General features: G+C 51.6%; 3 protein-coding genes across 3 annotated transcripts; 1 reads left to right on the top strand and 2 right to left on the bottom strand.

Annotated features, from left to right (window-relative positions):
* Positions 1-1091: 1091 nt before the first annotated feature.
* Positions 1092-2989, bottom strand: COL26b_009902 (uncharacterized protein; the record flags this gene model as incomplete). The annotated part of the gene is made up of 3 exons (XM_053182617.1): positions 1092-1720; positions 2005-2225; positions 2406-2989. The coding sequence occupies 3 exons, from the start codon at positions 2987-2989 to the stop codon at positions 1092-1094; spliced, it is 1434 nt and encodes a 477-aa protein (XP_053033425.1).
* A 1237-nt stretch (positions 2990-4226) lies between these two features.
* Positions 4227-6043, top strand: COL26b_009901 (uncharacterized protein; the record flags this gene model as incomplete). Its single annotated transcript, XM_053182616.1, has 5 exons — positions 4227-4301; positions 4361-4648; positions 4714-5218; positions 5280-5396; positions 5451-6043. The coding sequence occupies 5 exons, from the start codon at positions 4227-4229 to the stop codon at positions 6041-6043; spliced, it is 1578 nt and encodes a 525-aa protein (XP_053033424.1).
* Positions 6044-9768: 3725 nt separating this feature from the next.
* On the bottom strand, positions 9769-13463 carry COL26b_009900 (uncharacterized protein; the record flags this gene model as incomplete). The annotated part of the gene is made up of 3 exons (XM_053182615.1): positions 9769-10052; positions 10238-12127; positions 12302-13463. 3 exons carry the CDS (start codon positions 13461-13463, stop codon positions 9769-9771), a joined length of 3336 nt encoding a protein of 1111 aa, XP_053033423.1.
* Between the last annotated feature and the right edge of the window lie 4199 nt (positions 13464-17662).

Genomic DNA, 17662 nt, shown 5'->3' with positions numbered 1-17662 from the left:
GAGGTTTGTGCACCGGAAACATTTAAGAAGAACACCTTCGGCGTTCCCGCCCCACGCGCTCAGATGTCGCTGATCTGGCGTCAACTCAAAAACAACTACTCAACCCATCATTTGATCCCCTTGACCAAGGGTTCATCCAAGTCCTGCAAAAAAGTCAACTGTTCTCGGCGCCCTGTTCAGACCATTTGACTGATTTGCGACCGCGGATATGAGGGTCTTTCAGGCTCTTCTGCTGCTCTTGGCAGCGGTCGGCCTCGCACTGGCCGATCCGGCGGCTGAGACCGGAGACATGGACTTGTTTCCGGGCGCAGTGTTTGAGGGCATTGCCTGGCGCGGCGACGAAGCAGTGAGAATTTTGTACAGGCCTTCGATTACTGAAAACGGGAAATTTGCTAATCAAATTTGGCACAGCTGTCCGTCAGAAAGCCCGCCACCACCAGCCCCGAAGAGTCCGCCGCCGAAAAACGCGAAAAGTCCGAAAAAGGCGAAGGGTTCCAAAGGGTCGTCAAACGCAAAGGGGACGTCGGGCGCGAGGGGGGCAAAAGGGTCGAAGGAGAAAGGCTCGAAGGACAAAGGGCCAAAGGGGAAGGGTCCCGGGAAGGGCCCCAAAGGATCCAAGGGCGGGAAGGGATCGAAAAGATCGAAAGGCGCGGGAGAGTGACTGGAGAACCCTGCACCTCAGGTAGAGGAGAGTGCAACACGGGTCTTGGGTGTTATGGGTGTCAAGGGCATAAAACAGTTTGTCAGAAGGGTCCCGGCTCGGGACAATGCTGTTTCAACGAAGACAGTAGGGGGGCCATCTGTGAGCCTATGGCGGGATAATAACAGCAAAAGCGACTGCCATACTGCAGGTCACAATAATGCTATATTTCTACGCGGATCTTTTGAGCTTTGATGGATCATTGATTGATATCCCGTGGGCCATGGGATGCCGACCCAAAATCGCGGTTAGTACGGTCAATGGGACGCAAACCATCATTTTAAAGATGTCGAAGCCTTCAGCAGGAATTAGATACTTGATGTTAAGGGCGATAGTTGCGTTATACTATCAATTCGAGTCACATCCTAATGACCAAAACATGATGCTTCCGTTAGACCTTGGTTGTGGCGTGCTCACTCTCCTCAACATCAACCGGACCGTCTCCCTTCCCCCCTTCGTCGAGTCGAACATTGGCCTGCTCACCGTCAAAGATGACCGCAATCTCCTCCAATGCCTTGCCCTTAGTCTCGAGGAACCATCCGTACGCAATGAAGCTCTCGACCGCCAAGATGACAACATAGACGATATAAAAGCGCCAGCCTATGTTCTGGAGTCCGATGGGGTTGACGTACTGGTTCACAAACACAGCAGCCTTGGTCGAGAACACGTAGGTGGCCATGCCCTTCGCACGGATGGAGAACGGTAAGATTTCGACGGAGTACGCGACCGGCAAGGGCGAGAATGCAATGCAGTAGAAGATCTGGTACACAAAGATGAGAGCGAGAACGGCGATGCCGGCGGAGCTAGCGTTCGTCTCTGCAAAACGGGCGGAAGCGATAGTCCAGCCGATGAAGACTGTGAGCATGCCGATCGTGGAGATTCGGAACAGCGGTCGTCGGCCGACTCGTTCCACAAAGAAGGCGGTTGTGAGGGCAAGGCCGAAGTTCCAAATGTTGACGAGTCCGTTTACGAGAGCCTGGGTGTTCTTGTTCTTGATTCCCACAGTGTCCATGATCCTAGCTACTATAAGTATGTAATCTTATCCCACCGGGCGACAACTTACCGTGATAGGTAATAGGCGATCAATCCGTTCCCAGACCACTGAGAGAAGAAGCCCATGCCTTGAAATCGCCGTTAGCTATCATCAAAGATGAATAGAGACAATAAGTGACTCACAGATAACAAGGAACATGCGATAGCGATTGCCCTTAGTAGAAACCATTGACTTCCAAGTCGTCGCACCAAGCCCTATAAATGGGTTTAACCATTGAAACTTCAGGACTTTGCGTAGAGGGTTTTCTTACTCTTCTCATTATCAATGGCCGTTCTGATCTCCTCGTACTCGAGCCTAACTAGTTCCGTCTCTTCCCCTTCGCCATGATATCGCTTGAGAGCCTCAAGAGCATCGTGATCGCGGTCCTTGGAAATGAGCCATCGAGGAGATTCAGGTAGGAACCAGACAGCCGAGAGTTGAACCACGCTTGGTGCCATCTGGAGAAGCGAGGGAATTCTCCACGACCAAGTGCTTGGGATCGTTCGAGTTCCGAAGGCTGTTGTTCGTTGTTAGCTTTCGATCGACTTAATCCAAGAGTGGGATTTGACATACTAATCCAAGCTGCAGCAATACTTCCAAGATACCAGCTGAAAAGATTGTCTCCGTTAGTCCGACAGTACTCAGATAGGATAAGCTGTTCCTGATGCTTACCAGGTGTTGCATATAGCCGTGATGGTGACACGATCTTTGGGATGCGATAACTCGCTGACCAAGCTAGGGGCCGAGGTCGTTGCAAAGGACAGTCCAAAGCCCAAGATGAATCTACTAACAACAAACATGGCAAACTCGGTGCTCTCGCACTGGATGATGGCTCCAGCAATCATGATCAGACTTCCCACCGTGATACCCCATCGTCGCCCAAACCTGTCAGCGACCCACGGGGCAATGGGTGTTGAACAGATGCTGCCCAAAGCCATGATGGCGCTCATCAAGCCGAGAACAGCACCGCGAGGATTGTCGAAGAAGTCATCGAAGTAGGACACTGTCTGGAGCGAGTTCATCATCGAGCCGTCGTAACCGCTGGTGGCGTACGAGACAACGGCAGCGGGGAAAAGGAGGAAGTACAACTTTCTCCGAGCCCCGGATCTGTACCATGCCGGCGACTCTTGAGCCAGTTGGGCAATGCGAGAGGGCTGGTAGGTTTCGTTTGCGACGGCCGGACCACCTTGCTGGCGAGCTCGGCGAGCTGCCTGGTTCTGCCTCGGTGCAGGGAGTCTTTCGCGGAGGAAGTTCATTGTCGCTGATACCGATGCTTGGGAAGTTGGCAGACAAGAGATTCGGGAGGGGGGATGGGACATCAGTTGACCCAGCGGTTGATGGAGCTGATCTGAGCCGACGAACACAACCAGGAAACCGGGATTCCGTGTGACCTTATATGCGTATAGTCTTCTCAGCTGCAAAGGTGGAACGATGAAGTTGTCCTGAACACCCGCACCATTCCCGGGTTCTGCTCGTCGGGTTGGGGTCTAAGTTGAGGGTGACGAAGTCGTAAAGTCGGCATCTGGGGCTAAATGAAACGAATTCGATCGGGCGATATCGCCATTGGCGCGGGAACTAGCTCGATGGTCTTCCTGACAGAACCGTACTGCTGGAATTACCAGTCGGCCTGCCGAGGACAAACAACACGACAGGGATCACCAGTCGGATGATGGGATGCGGAGAAGAAGCAGGGGCGATCCGGGGGCTGGGGTAAAGTGCAATCCAATCCCCACACGAAGGAACATCATGAGATGAATAGTCGTTCAGGCGAGACCAGTCTCCATGGGGTAAAACGAATGATTAGGGGTTGCGGGTGAAGTCACGCTCGTCTGACTCGGCATCTTTGCGTCGCGGAAGACAGCAGTTGTCAAGTGAGAATAGCAAAGTGCGCCGAGACTTGTTCAAGTTGTGTAGCGTCTGGCGATGTGGAGAAGCCTGAGATTCCTCTTTGAGTCTGGAAGCCCCTTTTTTGGCAGAACTGACGAATCATGGCTCGTCGGGGCAGCTAAAGTCTTCCCCCGACTCAACGTGGGTCACTTCGGGGCAACGAAAACGATACCCCTAGCGTCGTTTTCGCTTCGGTTGAAGTTGTCCGCGCCTATGCGGGGCATCCAAGACAGTCCCCCGAGCTGGAACGTGGGGTCGGGGGAGCGTCTTGGTCTTCCCCGATGGTTGACGCGGGCGTCCTTTGGTCGCGTTCATGGCCTCGGAAGCGCGTATGTACGAGTGCTGTCTCCGATCACCTCATGAGGGGACCCCAATTGTGGCACCGGACGTCATGGGGACTGTGGGACGTATGCAACTTCTCCGTAACGCAGGTGATAGCTCGTCGCGTGGCTCTTAGTTAAACATGATTTTCGCATGTAAGGCCGTCATATTTAGGAGCTCGAGCGGTCCTGCTGGCTGAAGTCGGAGGATATTCTCGGCCTCCGCATTCTCTCTACGTCTTCTATCTCTTCTCGTCGCCAAATCACCGCTCAGTTGTCTGCCAACATGTCGAACGGTATCTTGAAGACGTCTGGGCCTGATGTTGTCGATGCTTCAGGTAACCCAGTCCGCCTGCGAGGGGTAAGAAGATGGTCGCAAGCTCTAATGTTGCTCTGGTCAATCACTGACTTCCTCTCTAGACGGCACTCGGTGGCTGGATGCTCATGGAGAACTTCATGAACGGTTTCCCCGGTCGCGAACACCAGATCCGCGCAGCGCTCCTGAAGGTCCTTGGGAAGGAGAAGTACGAATTCTTCTTCGACAAGTTCCTCGAGTACTTCTTCACGGAGAAGGATGCCGAGTTTCTGTCCTCGATCGGCTTCAATTGCGTCCGTCTATCTTTCAACTACCACCACTTTGAAGATGACATGAACCCTTTCGTCATCAAGGAAGAGGGCTTCAAGCATCTCGATCGCGCAATTGAAATTGTGAGTCTTTAACCGGCCCCGAGATGTGTCCCGTAACAACTGGCTCTAACAGTTTCGTTGCACAGTGCTCCAAGTACGGAATCTACACCATCCTCGACCTCCACTCCGCCCCGGGAGGCCAGAACCAGGACTGGCATTCAGACAACCCCACAGGATACGCTGCTTTCTGGGATCACAAGCACTTCCAGGACAGAGTCATCAACCTGTGGCAAGTTCTCGCAAAACGCTACAAGGGCAACCCGTGGATCGCAGGATTCAACCCTCTCAATGAGCCCGCCGATGTCGAGTGGACACGGCTCTTGGCCTTCTACGATCGCATCGTTCCTGCCATCCGCGAGATCGACCCGGATCATATCCTCTTCCTCGAGGGCAACACCTTCAGTATGGACTTCTCCGGCTTCACCAAGGTGTTCCCCAACTCCGTGTATGCGGTCCACGACTACTGCGGCTTCGGATTCCCGAACCGCATTGGCAGATACCAGGGTCTGAAGGACCAAGACGCGTATATCCGGCAGATGTACGATCGCAAGGTTGCGTTTATGAAGGAACACAATGTTCCCATCTGGAACGGTAAGCACGCTCTCTGTGCACGCGAATCTTTCCATCTGCTGACAGAGGTATCTTTATACAGGCGAGTTCGGTCCGATCTACGAGCGAGAAGAGTACAACCCTGACTGGAAGGTTCACAATGAGGAGAGATACGACATGTTGGACAGACAAATGGCGATCTACACCTCCGAAGGCATCGGTAAGCCGGAACGGAAGTCGGATTCTGAGAACCATTAGCTGACCCCAATTTCAGCCTGGAGCATCTGGGCTTACAAGGACGTCAACGTTATGGGAATGACTTACCTCTCTCCCGACTCGGCCTGGCTAAAGCTTCTCGGTCCCATGATCCGCAAAAAGCGCGATCTCGCCGTCGACAGCTGGGCCTACGACGACGCGCATCTCCAACCCAACCTCTTTGGCCCACTTCACAAGTGGTTCGAGGACAACGTCCCTGCGCAGTACAACAAGAAGTACCCGTGGCAGTGGCGCATGCACATGCACGTCTTCCGCGGAATCCGCGGCATCACCATGGCCGAGTACATGATTCCCGAGTGGGCCGGCTATTTCAAGGACAGGACCTTTGAGGAGCTTGACGAGTTGGCGGCCAGTTGGAAGTACGAGAACTGCTGTCAGCGGGAGCGACTGAATGAGTTGCTCCAATTGTATGCGCCCATGACGCCAGAGGATAAGAGACTGGAGGGCAAGGTCATCCAGCCCGAGGCCGAGAAGAACGGTGACAAGCCCAAAGAGACGGTGTCCGGTGTCGGCGTGTTCGAGCTGTCGCCGGAAGAAAAGGCGAAGAAGCTTGCGCAAACGAACGGCACACCCGTTGCTGTTGCCTCATGATCAAATCTCTGTTTCGAGAATACGGAAACGAAATGCATAAATCGGCGTTCTTTGGATTTAATAGACGAAATTAGAATGAATGAATTTCGCCGTGGTGAACAGTCACAACCTGGTGAATCATTTGGTTGCCAGCCGTGTCATTTTCATTCATGGGTATCACCTTATCTTTATCTACCAATGGATATCTAACTCACCATGGAACATTCTGCCCCAGCTACCGCGCTCTCTTCCATCTACATCGTCATGTGATTTTTGCAGGATGCCTCAAGCCGCTCCAGCACCCCTAGGTGCCACTGGAACTCTGTAACACTGATGCTAAACCTCCTCAAGTTTCGCTTGCCGATGAATATCGCCTGCTCTATATCTGATGGTAGGGCGTCGCGAAAGACGGGACACACCGTTGCCACTCTGAGGATCATTACCATGGTAAACGTGCTGAATGAAATTAGGCTTATGATCGAAATCGAGGCAAATGGAAGAGCTTACACAAGACCACTGGAGAATAGGCCGGTAATACTGATGGCCGGATCGATGTCAAAAACGTTGATGAACCCTCGTATTCCTTCCAAGCATAGCCTGCAACGGTGAAGAATCGCCTCTTTGCAGGGATGGGTATCAAAATGAGCCATGTTGAGTAGCACATATTCGATGAAAGGCCGGTGGATAATGTACTGTCCAGCATAGTAGCGTCCTTTGAGTCGCAGGACGTTCCATGGATTGTTGCCGAGCTCTTCGACTCTGATGATGCCTGGTGTCATCGGCGAGCTTGCATTCTCTTGGTCGGTGCGTTTTCGCGGCTGGCTCGTCAAAAGGAAATCTGGCAAGTTGCGGTAGAGTGCTCCATGATAAGACCATAGTTCTTGTGTTACGCGAAGCAGCCAATTTGCGTAGCTATCTCTTGTCATTCGGACCTGATCTTTGCTGTCGTAAATCACGCTGTTGACGCGGTTCAGAAAGCGCCGGATGGCCGCATTGGTGCTGATCTGGAATGCGACTAGTTCTTCCGTTCGATAGAATGTCGATGTTACCGGGCTGGTAGGATTCGTCTCTGGTGTGGAGAATGCTGCCGCATGTTCTTGTCGATGCTTGGGCGTCTCGGGGGCAGGGTAAGGCACCACATCCTCGTATCTAGCAATGCCTGATGGGAGGGTGATGGAAACCTCTGAAATGAAGTCACCTTCATAGATAAGCGAGACCCAATACAACCGTCTGAAAGCGTCTGAAAATCGTTCTGCATCATTTGTGCTTGCAATTGCCCTTCTTGCTAGTGCCTCGCACTTTACCGCCGTCGCGTGAACCCAATGAAAGGAGTCTGCCATTCGGCCTTTGGCGCCCTTGTATAGACTTGCCAGCATACTGCACTGAGCGGCTTCAAGATTGATCTCCGAGGAGATGAAACCGAGGAGTAAACGAGCCTTCTGCCAGAGCTTCTCGTCAAGCCCTGTGACCTCTTTGAAATATCCAGATCCTAGAGACGGAGGCTCCTGACCACCATTTCTGCCCGCAGCCTCGTTCAAGGAGATTCGATATTCCCCTGTACACACAAAAGACCCCATGCAAAGAACAAGGAGAAGAAGACAGTACCTCGCCGGTGACATAGAGTCAGACTCGAGGGCCGGGGACTTTTCGCATGACACAACTTCGTTGAACGTCGCGAGTATGTCATCGAGGGACAGTAGTGGAAAAAAGATGTTGACTTCCGCAAAGTACTCATGGATAACCTCGCGATATCTATCGGCGGCATCGATGGACACCGGCAAGCTTCGATCCCGGAACAACCTCCAAGACTCTGGGGGAGGGGCTGACCGCGTCTGATCAGAAGATTCCTGGAAGAACATGTCTGTTGCTTCTGTGGATCGTATACCGGCTGGCATGACTGCTCGTGGGGGTATTGGCTCTGAGTCATCCAGCAATTGCTGAACGACTGGCCATTCAAGAACATGATTGGCGCTGGCCGTATGAGATAGTGGAATTTGAATCTGAGCGTCACCTTCGTGTCCTAGTGAAGCGCCCGTGTCTGCGTGCTCGTCGGATGTTTCTGTATCTTGCGTCCTCGGTCCCGGTCCTGGAGTTGTCGGCTGTTGAGCCACCTGAGGCGACTGTGAATCCACCTGGTACTGAGTCTGTTGTGGAGAAGTCTGAGCTGAGAAGACAGGCGATGCGAATAGGCGGTCCTCCAGCATCTGTATTCTCTCTAACAAGATGCGAGTGTTCTGCTCAATGCGTGGTTGATTCGAATCTCGATAGACACACTCAACGTTTTGCGTCATGCACAAGCTGCACTTCGGCTTAGCCGCGTCGCATCGTGTCTTGCGGGCCCGGCAATTGGTGCATGCCTGCCACACCCGGCGCCGTGCCGGGAAGTAATGTGCCGCCGAGAAGGACGATGACGGGCCGGAGGTGTCCATTCTCGGAGTCCGGGAACAGCAGCACAGTCTCAGCTTGGTTGGAATCGATGCGGAGTAAGGAGAAGGAAGAAAGTGTCTTTTTCAGTGATTTTACTGGCTCGGCACCAGGTTAAAAGAGACCTGGTCAGGGGCGCCACGTGGAAACCTCCCCCGCCCGACCCCGCTGTCTAGCGTTCTCGGCCCCATGAACAGTCCCGAATACGCCGATGTTCTGTCTTAGAGCATGAAATCACGGGAGAATTATTCAATACGTTCTGTAGATGTTTGTCTACTTGTATATATCTTTCACCGAGTACAAGAAATAAATTCCATTTTCTACTGCAACCGATGCTCGCATGATCAAAATGAGTGATTCATCAAATTTCCGGGAAGCTTTCATTTTCAAATCATGTTCAGAGAAGTGGTTGGAGGGTGTTTACCTAGGGCAGGGAATTGAATGATAACATCAATAAATTGAAGAGAAGAGCCGAACAAAGACAAGAGAAGACGTAATAGTAACTTAGGTATAAATCAAGCTCCAAAATGAACGTGCGATGCCCATATACGCGGCTCTCCACTATTGCGGACTTCCATGGACCATTACAGCCTTTCGTAACGCCTCTGCGACTGCTCGGTCGGTGACGTGGTCATTGCTGCCGCTCAGCGACTCTAATCAACCGACCAAAGAGACCCGGTGACGTGGCCAAGACCAACAACTTGGAAGGCACTGACAATGTGGAGCGCTTCGTCTGCAAATCCCCCGGCCCTAATCTCTCCCGTCCAACACGTTCTGGATTTATATCTTGCCTCCAGCATGCTGCCAAGTTTGCAACAACATGATGGATGCTAGCTGCACCACAGACAGTCCACACCTCAGGGCTTTGGAACATTGATCAATGGTTCATTGGGATTTTGACCATGTTAAAGAACTGATCAGACTTGATAGCCAACCATGGATATCTGTGTACCGAGTTGAGATACCGAAGACGACCAGAGTTTTGGGCGAAGCTTCCCTGTTGACTTTTGCGTCTCACTTCAAATGCAAGCCTCCAAGTCAGGTAGCTGTACATCATTTCAGTCAGACTCGACAACCTGCGAGATTCTAGTGATGGATCGAACAGCCCAAAGCGCATGGCTGGGAGCGTTTCAAACTCAAGGGCAGGGTCACGTCGATGTCACTCTGGTCTAGATTCTAAACCTCCTCTCATAAGTTGTTCAATTGCGAAATAAGCTACGTAGGTAGGCGTGATTGCCAAGGTATTACCACGCGGTGGAAGAGACATTTCCGAGATGACCACCATCTTCGATGCGGACTGCAGTTGTAGATACCGCTACCTTTCATGCGCCATAGTGTATGTATGGCCCCCAGACATCAGCATTGTCAGTATGGCGCTTACGAACCTCGATTACAGCGCTCCTCAAAGCCTCTGCAACCAACCTGTTCGGCGAGACAACCTCGGATTTGGGTTTGCTCAAGAACTCATAAAAGAGTTGGGCAACTTCGATGGAAACCTCGTCGCTGACTGGCCACATGGAGCCAATCACATGACCGAATCCAGCAGCTTGGAAGGCGCTTGTTGCGTGCAGACCCTCGTTCTTCAGGTTGGACGCGCTCACTTCAGCTGTTGAACATGCGGATAAGTAAGCGATCCAAGCCCGGGTTTGAACCTTCGCGGCCATGAGTGACTTGACCGTGAGCTTGTCCAATCTTGCTCAGGAGTTTGCAGTAACAAATGACTCTGCAATGGATCGAGAGGATCAGAGGTGCCGTGACACGCGAAGTGCACAATCTGCGCGTCTTGCATACCATCCAGAACTTGACGGGCGTTGGGCTTTTCAAGTTCCGTGATGCTGTATGTGCCATCTACGGCAGCCTTGATCGCTTGAAGCTCACGTGTTACGCCAGGAAGAGGCGTCCCACCGGGCGTGCTGGGCATAGTGACCACCAAAAGGTTGTATGGATCGACGCGGTCCTGTTTCTGTCCTCTCAAAGCGCGATTTCGAGCGTTCTGCAGAGCCTTGATGGTCGACGTGTACGACGAAATAGTCACGTCGAGAGTGCTGCCAGGAGCTTCCGCGTTGGAACTTGTGGCCGCATGAAACGGAAAGCTGCTAGCAGATCCAGCACCAATCCACCATATACGGGGCAGGTCCGTAGCACTCGGCTTTTGGTCGAGGTCTTTCGTGATCTGCTTGAGAATGGGATGGACGCAAGCAGACCACAGCCACTCCAGTGCCATATCGTTCAATCTTGGAGCACGTTCTGGTTTGATGTCTCGCTGACCCCTCTGCTCTTCCGTTCCATGTCCAGCGCCCCTAATCATCCAATTGGATGACATTTTGGGAAGCGCCACAGCCTTGAAGCAATGTTTGGTGATGATGATAGCGTCTGCTCCAAATTTGGACGTGTTGACGACAACTATTGGGCCTTCACAAGCGGCATCTTGCAATTCCTCCAGAGAGGGCGGCAGCAAAAACCTTTCGAAGCCTTCAATCTGACGAATCTTCGATTCACAGACGTCCATCTCTTGATATATAGGTTCCAAGTCGGTGCTTGCACTAGAAGCCCTGGTGCGCAGGCATTCGTATTCCTGCGCCAAGGAGAAGTCTCGCATTCTCAGGTCCGACAGATCGCTCTGCTCATCAATGAGATAACCAAGAACCAGGCCACGGCCGTACTCGATATGCTGCAAGGCCTTTTCAACCTTTCCTAACCGTAATAAGATCGAACAGGCGTCTGCGGATACCTCGGAAATGTTGCGAAGTGCGTGCACTTGATCATCTTGGCTGAGCTTTCGCGAGCAGGCTCGTGGTATGAGACTGACAGCAACGTCTGCTATCCTCTCAGCCTCAGCCCAATCGTTCTGTTCGGCTAGAATGCCCATTGCACGATGCGCGCAATTGATTCTTATGATCGGTTCGCCAGATTGAAGATGGCTTCCAGTTCTGAAGCTGTTGAGAGCCGAGTCGATGTCGTCAAGCCTCCCCGTTTCTGTTGCTCGGTCTTGGAGTGAGCTGCCCAAGTTGAGGTGAGCTCTAGCCAGTTCTGGATGAGAATCCGCCAGAGTTGTCACAGCTGACCTCCCCTGCTCAACGGCCATATCCAAATGAGCCACGTCTCCTGTCATTTCATAACGTTGATGTCGAAGCTGTGCCATACTGTACAGGCAGGAAGCCTTCACGCTTTGGTTTGCTTGTGTGAAGGGCGTCTCGAGCGCCTCTTCGTACTTTGAGATTGCCTCTTCAAGATGTGTCAAAAGTCTCGTCCGCCGGAAGCGACGGGATAAGCTGCTTCCCAAGTTGAGAAGCTTGATAGCCCGTTCTTGAGACGCTTGTGTTGTACGGTTGATGCAATCTTTCAGCATGGCAATGGCCTTATCGTTGTCGGAGATTTGTCGTTTGCGGTCATATCGTATATTGTACATGGTGGACAGAGCATCAACGTTTCGTAGGCGTAAAAAGTGATCATCGGGTAGAGCATCACTGACATCTTCGTAGATTGAGATGGCTTCATCAAGCTCAGCCGCATTTCCAGTTCTCAAGGCCCGGTTGGTTAACTGTCGGGCCAACTGGATGAATGCCCTATTCCAGTCTTCGTGCTCTCGGTTGAGAAGGCTCACCAGACGTCTTCCAGTGGTAACAGCTTCGTTCATGCTGCTTTCGTCTCCGGTACGATTAAAATGGTCATGGAGACAAGCTGTGAGAATGTCGAGTGCGGTCCGTTTCTGCGTCTCACTTTGGGATAGTTGGAGAGCTTCTCTCAATTGCGTTATTCCGTTTTCGAGGTCCCCAACATTCTGATGGTCGTGTTGAGACCGTTGCCTGAGCATCATCCCTAACAAGGTACGGAGGTCTGCCTGGTTTTCCATACCTGTAAAAACCGGGATCATGCTCGTGATGATGTTGATAGTTTCCTCGACATCTTTGCTGACATCCAACTCCTCATTGTGATTGAAGAGACGACAACAAAGGGACTGCAGTGCACCTATAGGTTCCATGTTGTTTTTCATCCTAAGATCAAGTCCTTCCTTGGCAAAGAAGATGCCTTCTTTAGCATCTTGTACTTCACCAAGGCGGCTGAACCTGATCCCGAACATCTCTGCCAATTCCAACGAAGCCGAAGCTCGCTTCACAGAGTTCTGGCTCAGAGAGATCCTCTCATTCTTGGTCTGCCGGATTGCCTCATCGAGATCACAGATATCTTTGGAGCGATCAAAGCGACGCAAATGAACAATCGAAGGGCGATATCCATCTTCATGGATGTTGGTGGGCGGGGGCGGCATGCTAGACCGCTGAGTGAAGTAACATGATGCCTTCACAATGTCCACATAATCCAGTGTGTAGCGAAATCGTTCCTTGTAAATCGACTCGAGTGATCTATGCAGCCCATACTGCATGGGATGGTCGACTCTCATCGTCCTTTTCGATTCCAGCAGCTGGGATAAGGATTCCTCCAGATCCTGCGGACTCGACCTCAAATGAGAAAGCCGAAATAATATCTCAGAAATGGTGTAGCAGAACAAGGGATAGTAGAAATCATCCTCCTTCTGGCAGTCAGCTGCATCCTTGGCATACTGGAGGGCTGCTTCTAGGTCATCTTCATCTTGTTGAGACTTCCCACGCCAAAGCAAGATTTGTGCCAGGTTGTACCATAACATAGGGAAATGTGGCGAGGAATCCGAAAGTAGCGTGGTCGTCTGGAGTCCCCTTTCCAGGGCAGCCTCTAGACTTTCCGGCGTTCGCAGTTGGTCCCCCTGTAGAAAGACCATGCGAGAAAGAGTCGCAGCCATTTCATCCCGCTCAGCAGAATCCAGGATGTCGGCCTTCTCGACAGCTGTGGTGGCTTGGAAGATGGCAGCGGAAAGATCATCGGCTGCCTTTCCATACCTCTGGTATTTCTCAAGCAGTGACTGAGCGAGCTTGTAGTGCAGCCTGGGGTTCTCGGGATCGTCGCATGCGACTGCGCTGACTTTCACTTGCAGACTGACGATATCCTCATCTACCGCGGTGTCAATATCCGCAATGAATGACATTTTGGAGGTTCGATAGTGGGCGCTTGGGTTGTTGATAGGGCGGCTCAATTTCGGTATGTGAGCAAAGGTTCGCAAAGAATGTACTGATTCTATAATATATAGGTCACTTGATTGCCTGGAATACGATACGTGCGTTCAGGTGACTCAAGCCGCCAGGCTCATTGTTATCTACTTGTACTGCGCATATTGTTTTCTGTGGTCTTGTAAAGCTATAGGCAAATACAAGAGGACACTCCCCAATCGCAGTCTGACTGTCGATCAGTCGACATGTCACATGGAACCCGATCTGCTGGTCTTTTCAGGCATGACGACGTTCGTTGGGCTTTGAGTCACTGTTGATCACACCGTTCCCCGCCGCAATAGCGGCTTTCTGTTATTGCGGCTGAGTAGCAACTTGGCATCAGCTGCGAATGAGTATTCAGAACATGGATAATGCGCCCTCACGTGCTCAAATCCTTCAGGTGGCTCTAGCCTGCAGAGGAGCAACAGGGGCGCCTGGTTTGGTCACTGGAATAGACAACGCTTTCTGACCGGACAGAACTGCGGGAGCTAAGACCACAGACTTTCATGTGATTTTCTCTTTCGGCTCTATCCACGTCTATGCTGTGGGGTATCAGGATCTCATCGGACAACACCCAATGGCCGGTATTCGTACAGTGCAGAAGAGCGCAAAAATCCCTCAATGACAGGGGTTGCAGGGTAAGTAGACAAACAATTGAGGGTATCGATGCCGCGTCTAGCGCGCCTGCTGGACATCGGAATGCACCACAACCGAAGATGAATACTTGCTTCCCAAAACAGGTTGAATTCAGAAGCTGAGATGCTTGGCACTGTCAGTTCGCACAGTCGCAGCCAGTCGGGTTGTGGAGAGACATCAAGGGAGCAGGAGGGGAAAGGATTGACCAGCAGGATGAAGGATTCCAGGTTATCGAAAACTTAAAAAATTGAACCCCTGCCTGGGTGGGGTGAATATTGGCAACTCGTCTGAATCGGCTCGCTTGCGAATGGTGCGGTTGTGTTGAAACTTGGGAGAGATGGATCACAATAGCGCCAATTGAAAGTATTGATGCCTGACCCGTGACGCGGAAGACATCAACCAGTCGCGGAGGGCTCACGTGTCAATGAGGCTGCAATCAGGAGAAGGCTCTTCGAAGGTCAGTCGCCTCAGTAATGGGATCGCGTAAAATAGAGACTGGGGAGAACTCCTTCGGGAACGCCGTGTAGCAGGGTACTATTGCTTAGCAGATGCCTCCAATTTGCCTTGTAAGGGCCGGTCTGCGTGCAAGTCACTCTTTGTGAGTAGTCATATGTGCTGTGATTACAAGACCAAACTGATATGGTTGATGGTCATTGGACCGAATTCAACGAGAACTAGCGAAACCACAACCAGGTACAGAGCCTCAGACAAGCTAGCAATGCAACGCTACTGCGCTTATGTATGGACCTGCCAAGCTTGCAGATATCTACTATGCAACTGGTATGGTCTCCGCAGAGTATGGTCAGATCGCTTGATCCTTCGTTAAAATCAGGATTGGTCATCCCGAACATAACAGCGATGCTCGTATCTGAGAACTCCATTCGAGTCCCATGAATAGCCTGGTGAACACGCAATCCTCACCCGCTCGCTATCATACTCTACGCACTCCGATTTATCCCGCTAGCCTCTTGCAAGTATTGAAGATGACTGCAGCAAGGCGGGCTTTGTTGATCGCCAGCCCGTTCGGGGGCCTCCGCAGCCCGCTTAACGATGTCGGGAATATGGCATTTGTTCTCAGCCAACAGGTTTTCCATATCTCCATGCTGTGTGGTGATGTTGCTACCCGAGCAGGCATCCTCAGGGAGTGGGAACGCATCGTGAAAGTCTCGCGGCCAAACAATCATCTACTATTCGGGCCACGGCGGGATCGTCGAAGAGGATATTAATAAACCAGGCGTCGACAAAGAAGCCAGCTCCACCGAGCACCAATAATGGCATTATCATTTCCTTGTACTAATGTACTTCCTGCTTCGAAACCATGCCGCGGCTGTTGCGGCCTCTTCCTTCAACGGCATTCTGAAAGTGGAGCTGGAACGCTTGGTGCGCTTCATCACCAATCGCGCCAAAAACGTCACCACTATCTTTGCCTGTTGTCACTCTGGCCGCATGGCTCGTGATCTATCCCATGCTGGAGCCGTGCCCCGCAACATTCTCGAAGTGCCTGCCGCCGCCGTGTCACTTGCTGAGTCTCGCCTGCAACAGGCATGAGAAGCTCCAACACACGTTGTATGTTACGTTTGGCGTCAAGAAAAACAGACGGCCCGACAAGATCATTGAGATGGACGGCGAAGGCAAGCTCATTGAGGGCGACCACGTCTATATCTCGTTCAGAAAAAACAGCGTTAATACAGTATACGTGTCTGTCTTTGACGTCAACTTCAGGGTCAGCATCTCGCTGATCTCGAGCGTTGAACTTCCCGCAGCTCAGGCCTACCACATTGGTGCTGGCAGTTCTGGGATCTCCCGCAAGGTCAGGGCCTACCTCTGTGCTGTCCCACAGGTATCTCAAAAGCGCAATCCGTACCCGAAAGTCTTGTCTTTTTCCTTACAGACTCATCTGTTGATCTTAGCGTACTGTCAAGTGGTGCCAGAGCTGATGGTCGTAGCGATGTTGGTCCTTCGTCTCTTGAGCAGCTGAGCTTCTGTCACGCAACCAGTGCGCCACGTGACTTGGGTAGTGAGCGTGTAAGGGTGCCTCTCCGCTTCGACATCTTGCAGGTGTCATTCGAAGTAGAAGCTCGAGAAGCAGCAAGTCTTTTAGACGACTTTTGTCTCGAATGTGCCGGCGTTGGGTCGCGATGCCGCGCAGAAGGAGACCCGCACCGGGCCGGGGACACGTCCGACATACGTTTCCGTGCTAAGTTGACACTAAACGTCACAGAACATCTTACAAGCATTAGTATTAGGTATTAATTAAGAGATTGAAACTAAGAAGGAGCCTCATGCCTAGTAAGTTAAAATTGCGTAATGATGACTATCGGAGGACTTATTTTTGCTAGCCGAGAGTCTGACGCACGATGTGAAGCCGTTGAGATCCGTCGAGAGGTCACTTTGCTGTGCTACTTTCGACGCACAAGTGGTGGTGTATCAATCTACTCGGTACCCTACCTTCGAAAAAGAAGTGACTGACCTAAGATGCCAATAACCAACCGACGGCATAGATCAATACCTGGAATTTCTCGCTATCGCAACGGATTTCACTACAAGTCTTTCATGCTTCTTGTCCAACCGTTTCGAACACCATGGCCAGATAACGAAACTAACTTGCTTCAATATGGTAGGACAAGGTCTATTTGAAGTCGTGTATCAGACAACAGACAATCTTCAAACCGCCAAGCTAGGCATGTTTTGAGCGTGCAATGTCTTTCAACATGAGTAAGCCAATGGCAAACGATAGGACATCATAGGCATGAACAACTATTGAGCTGCTGTTTTGTTTCTTGAATGACGATTACGCTGTACATCATTCCATTTCGAAAATCGTAGGGCTGCGTGACGCGGGGGATGCCTGACTCGTTTGCTAACGAGGTTTCACCTGATGTGCGCTGTGTCAACAGCGATGCCATCCAAACTTCTGGCGTCGCAGGCTGCACCTTCTCGAGGAATGTGGGAAACACCGGGATAGATTCCGGGCGGGAAGACGGCTACGATGTAAGGTTAAATCTTTCGGGTACCTGGGCATCTTTGTCCATAAAAGGCGAGAAGTCCACCCGCAAAGATACGCCATGTTTTGAACTGATCACCAGTCTTCCATTCTTTAGTGCCGAGCACAGATTTTATTCGACCTTCCTATCTTTTCTCTTACGGCGCCACTCCTTAGCCGACCTTTCCTTCTTACTCTCTCCTTAATCCACACTGACCTGAGTCCTGACTTTCAACGAGTTTCCAAACATGAGGGTTCTCAACGCCACTCTTTTGGTCCTTTGCTCTGCGCTTAGCGTCCTTGCGAGTAAGTCATGTTACCATACGCCTACTTACCTGGATAGAACATGGTTGACAGGAATTGCCTTCAATTAGCACCTCAGGGAAAGAGCGTCAAAGGACAAGCTTGTACAAATGGACAATTCAGTGGAGTTTGCGGTGCCGACCGCCGGTGCGGACTAAACATCCCGCCGAACGAGCTGCCACGTCAATTCGTTGCTGGTCAATGCGGCCGATGAAT

The sequence above is a fragment of the Colletotrichum chrysophilum genome, assembly GCF_026319265.1.
Source record: "Colletotrichum chrysophilum strain AFK26 chromosome Unknown scaffold_100, whole genome shotgun sequence".
Taxonomy (NCBI): domain Eukaryota; kingdom Fungi; phylum Ascomycota; class Sordariomycetes; order Glomerellales; family Glomerellaceae; genus Colletotrichum; species Colletotrichum chrysophilum.
The sequence above is the reverse complement of the archived record's forward strand: the minus strand, read 5'-3'. Positions and strand labels throughout refer to the sequence as shown.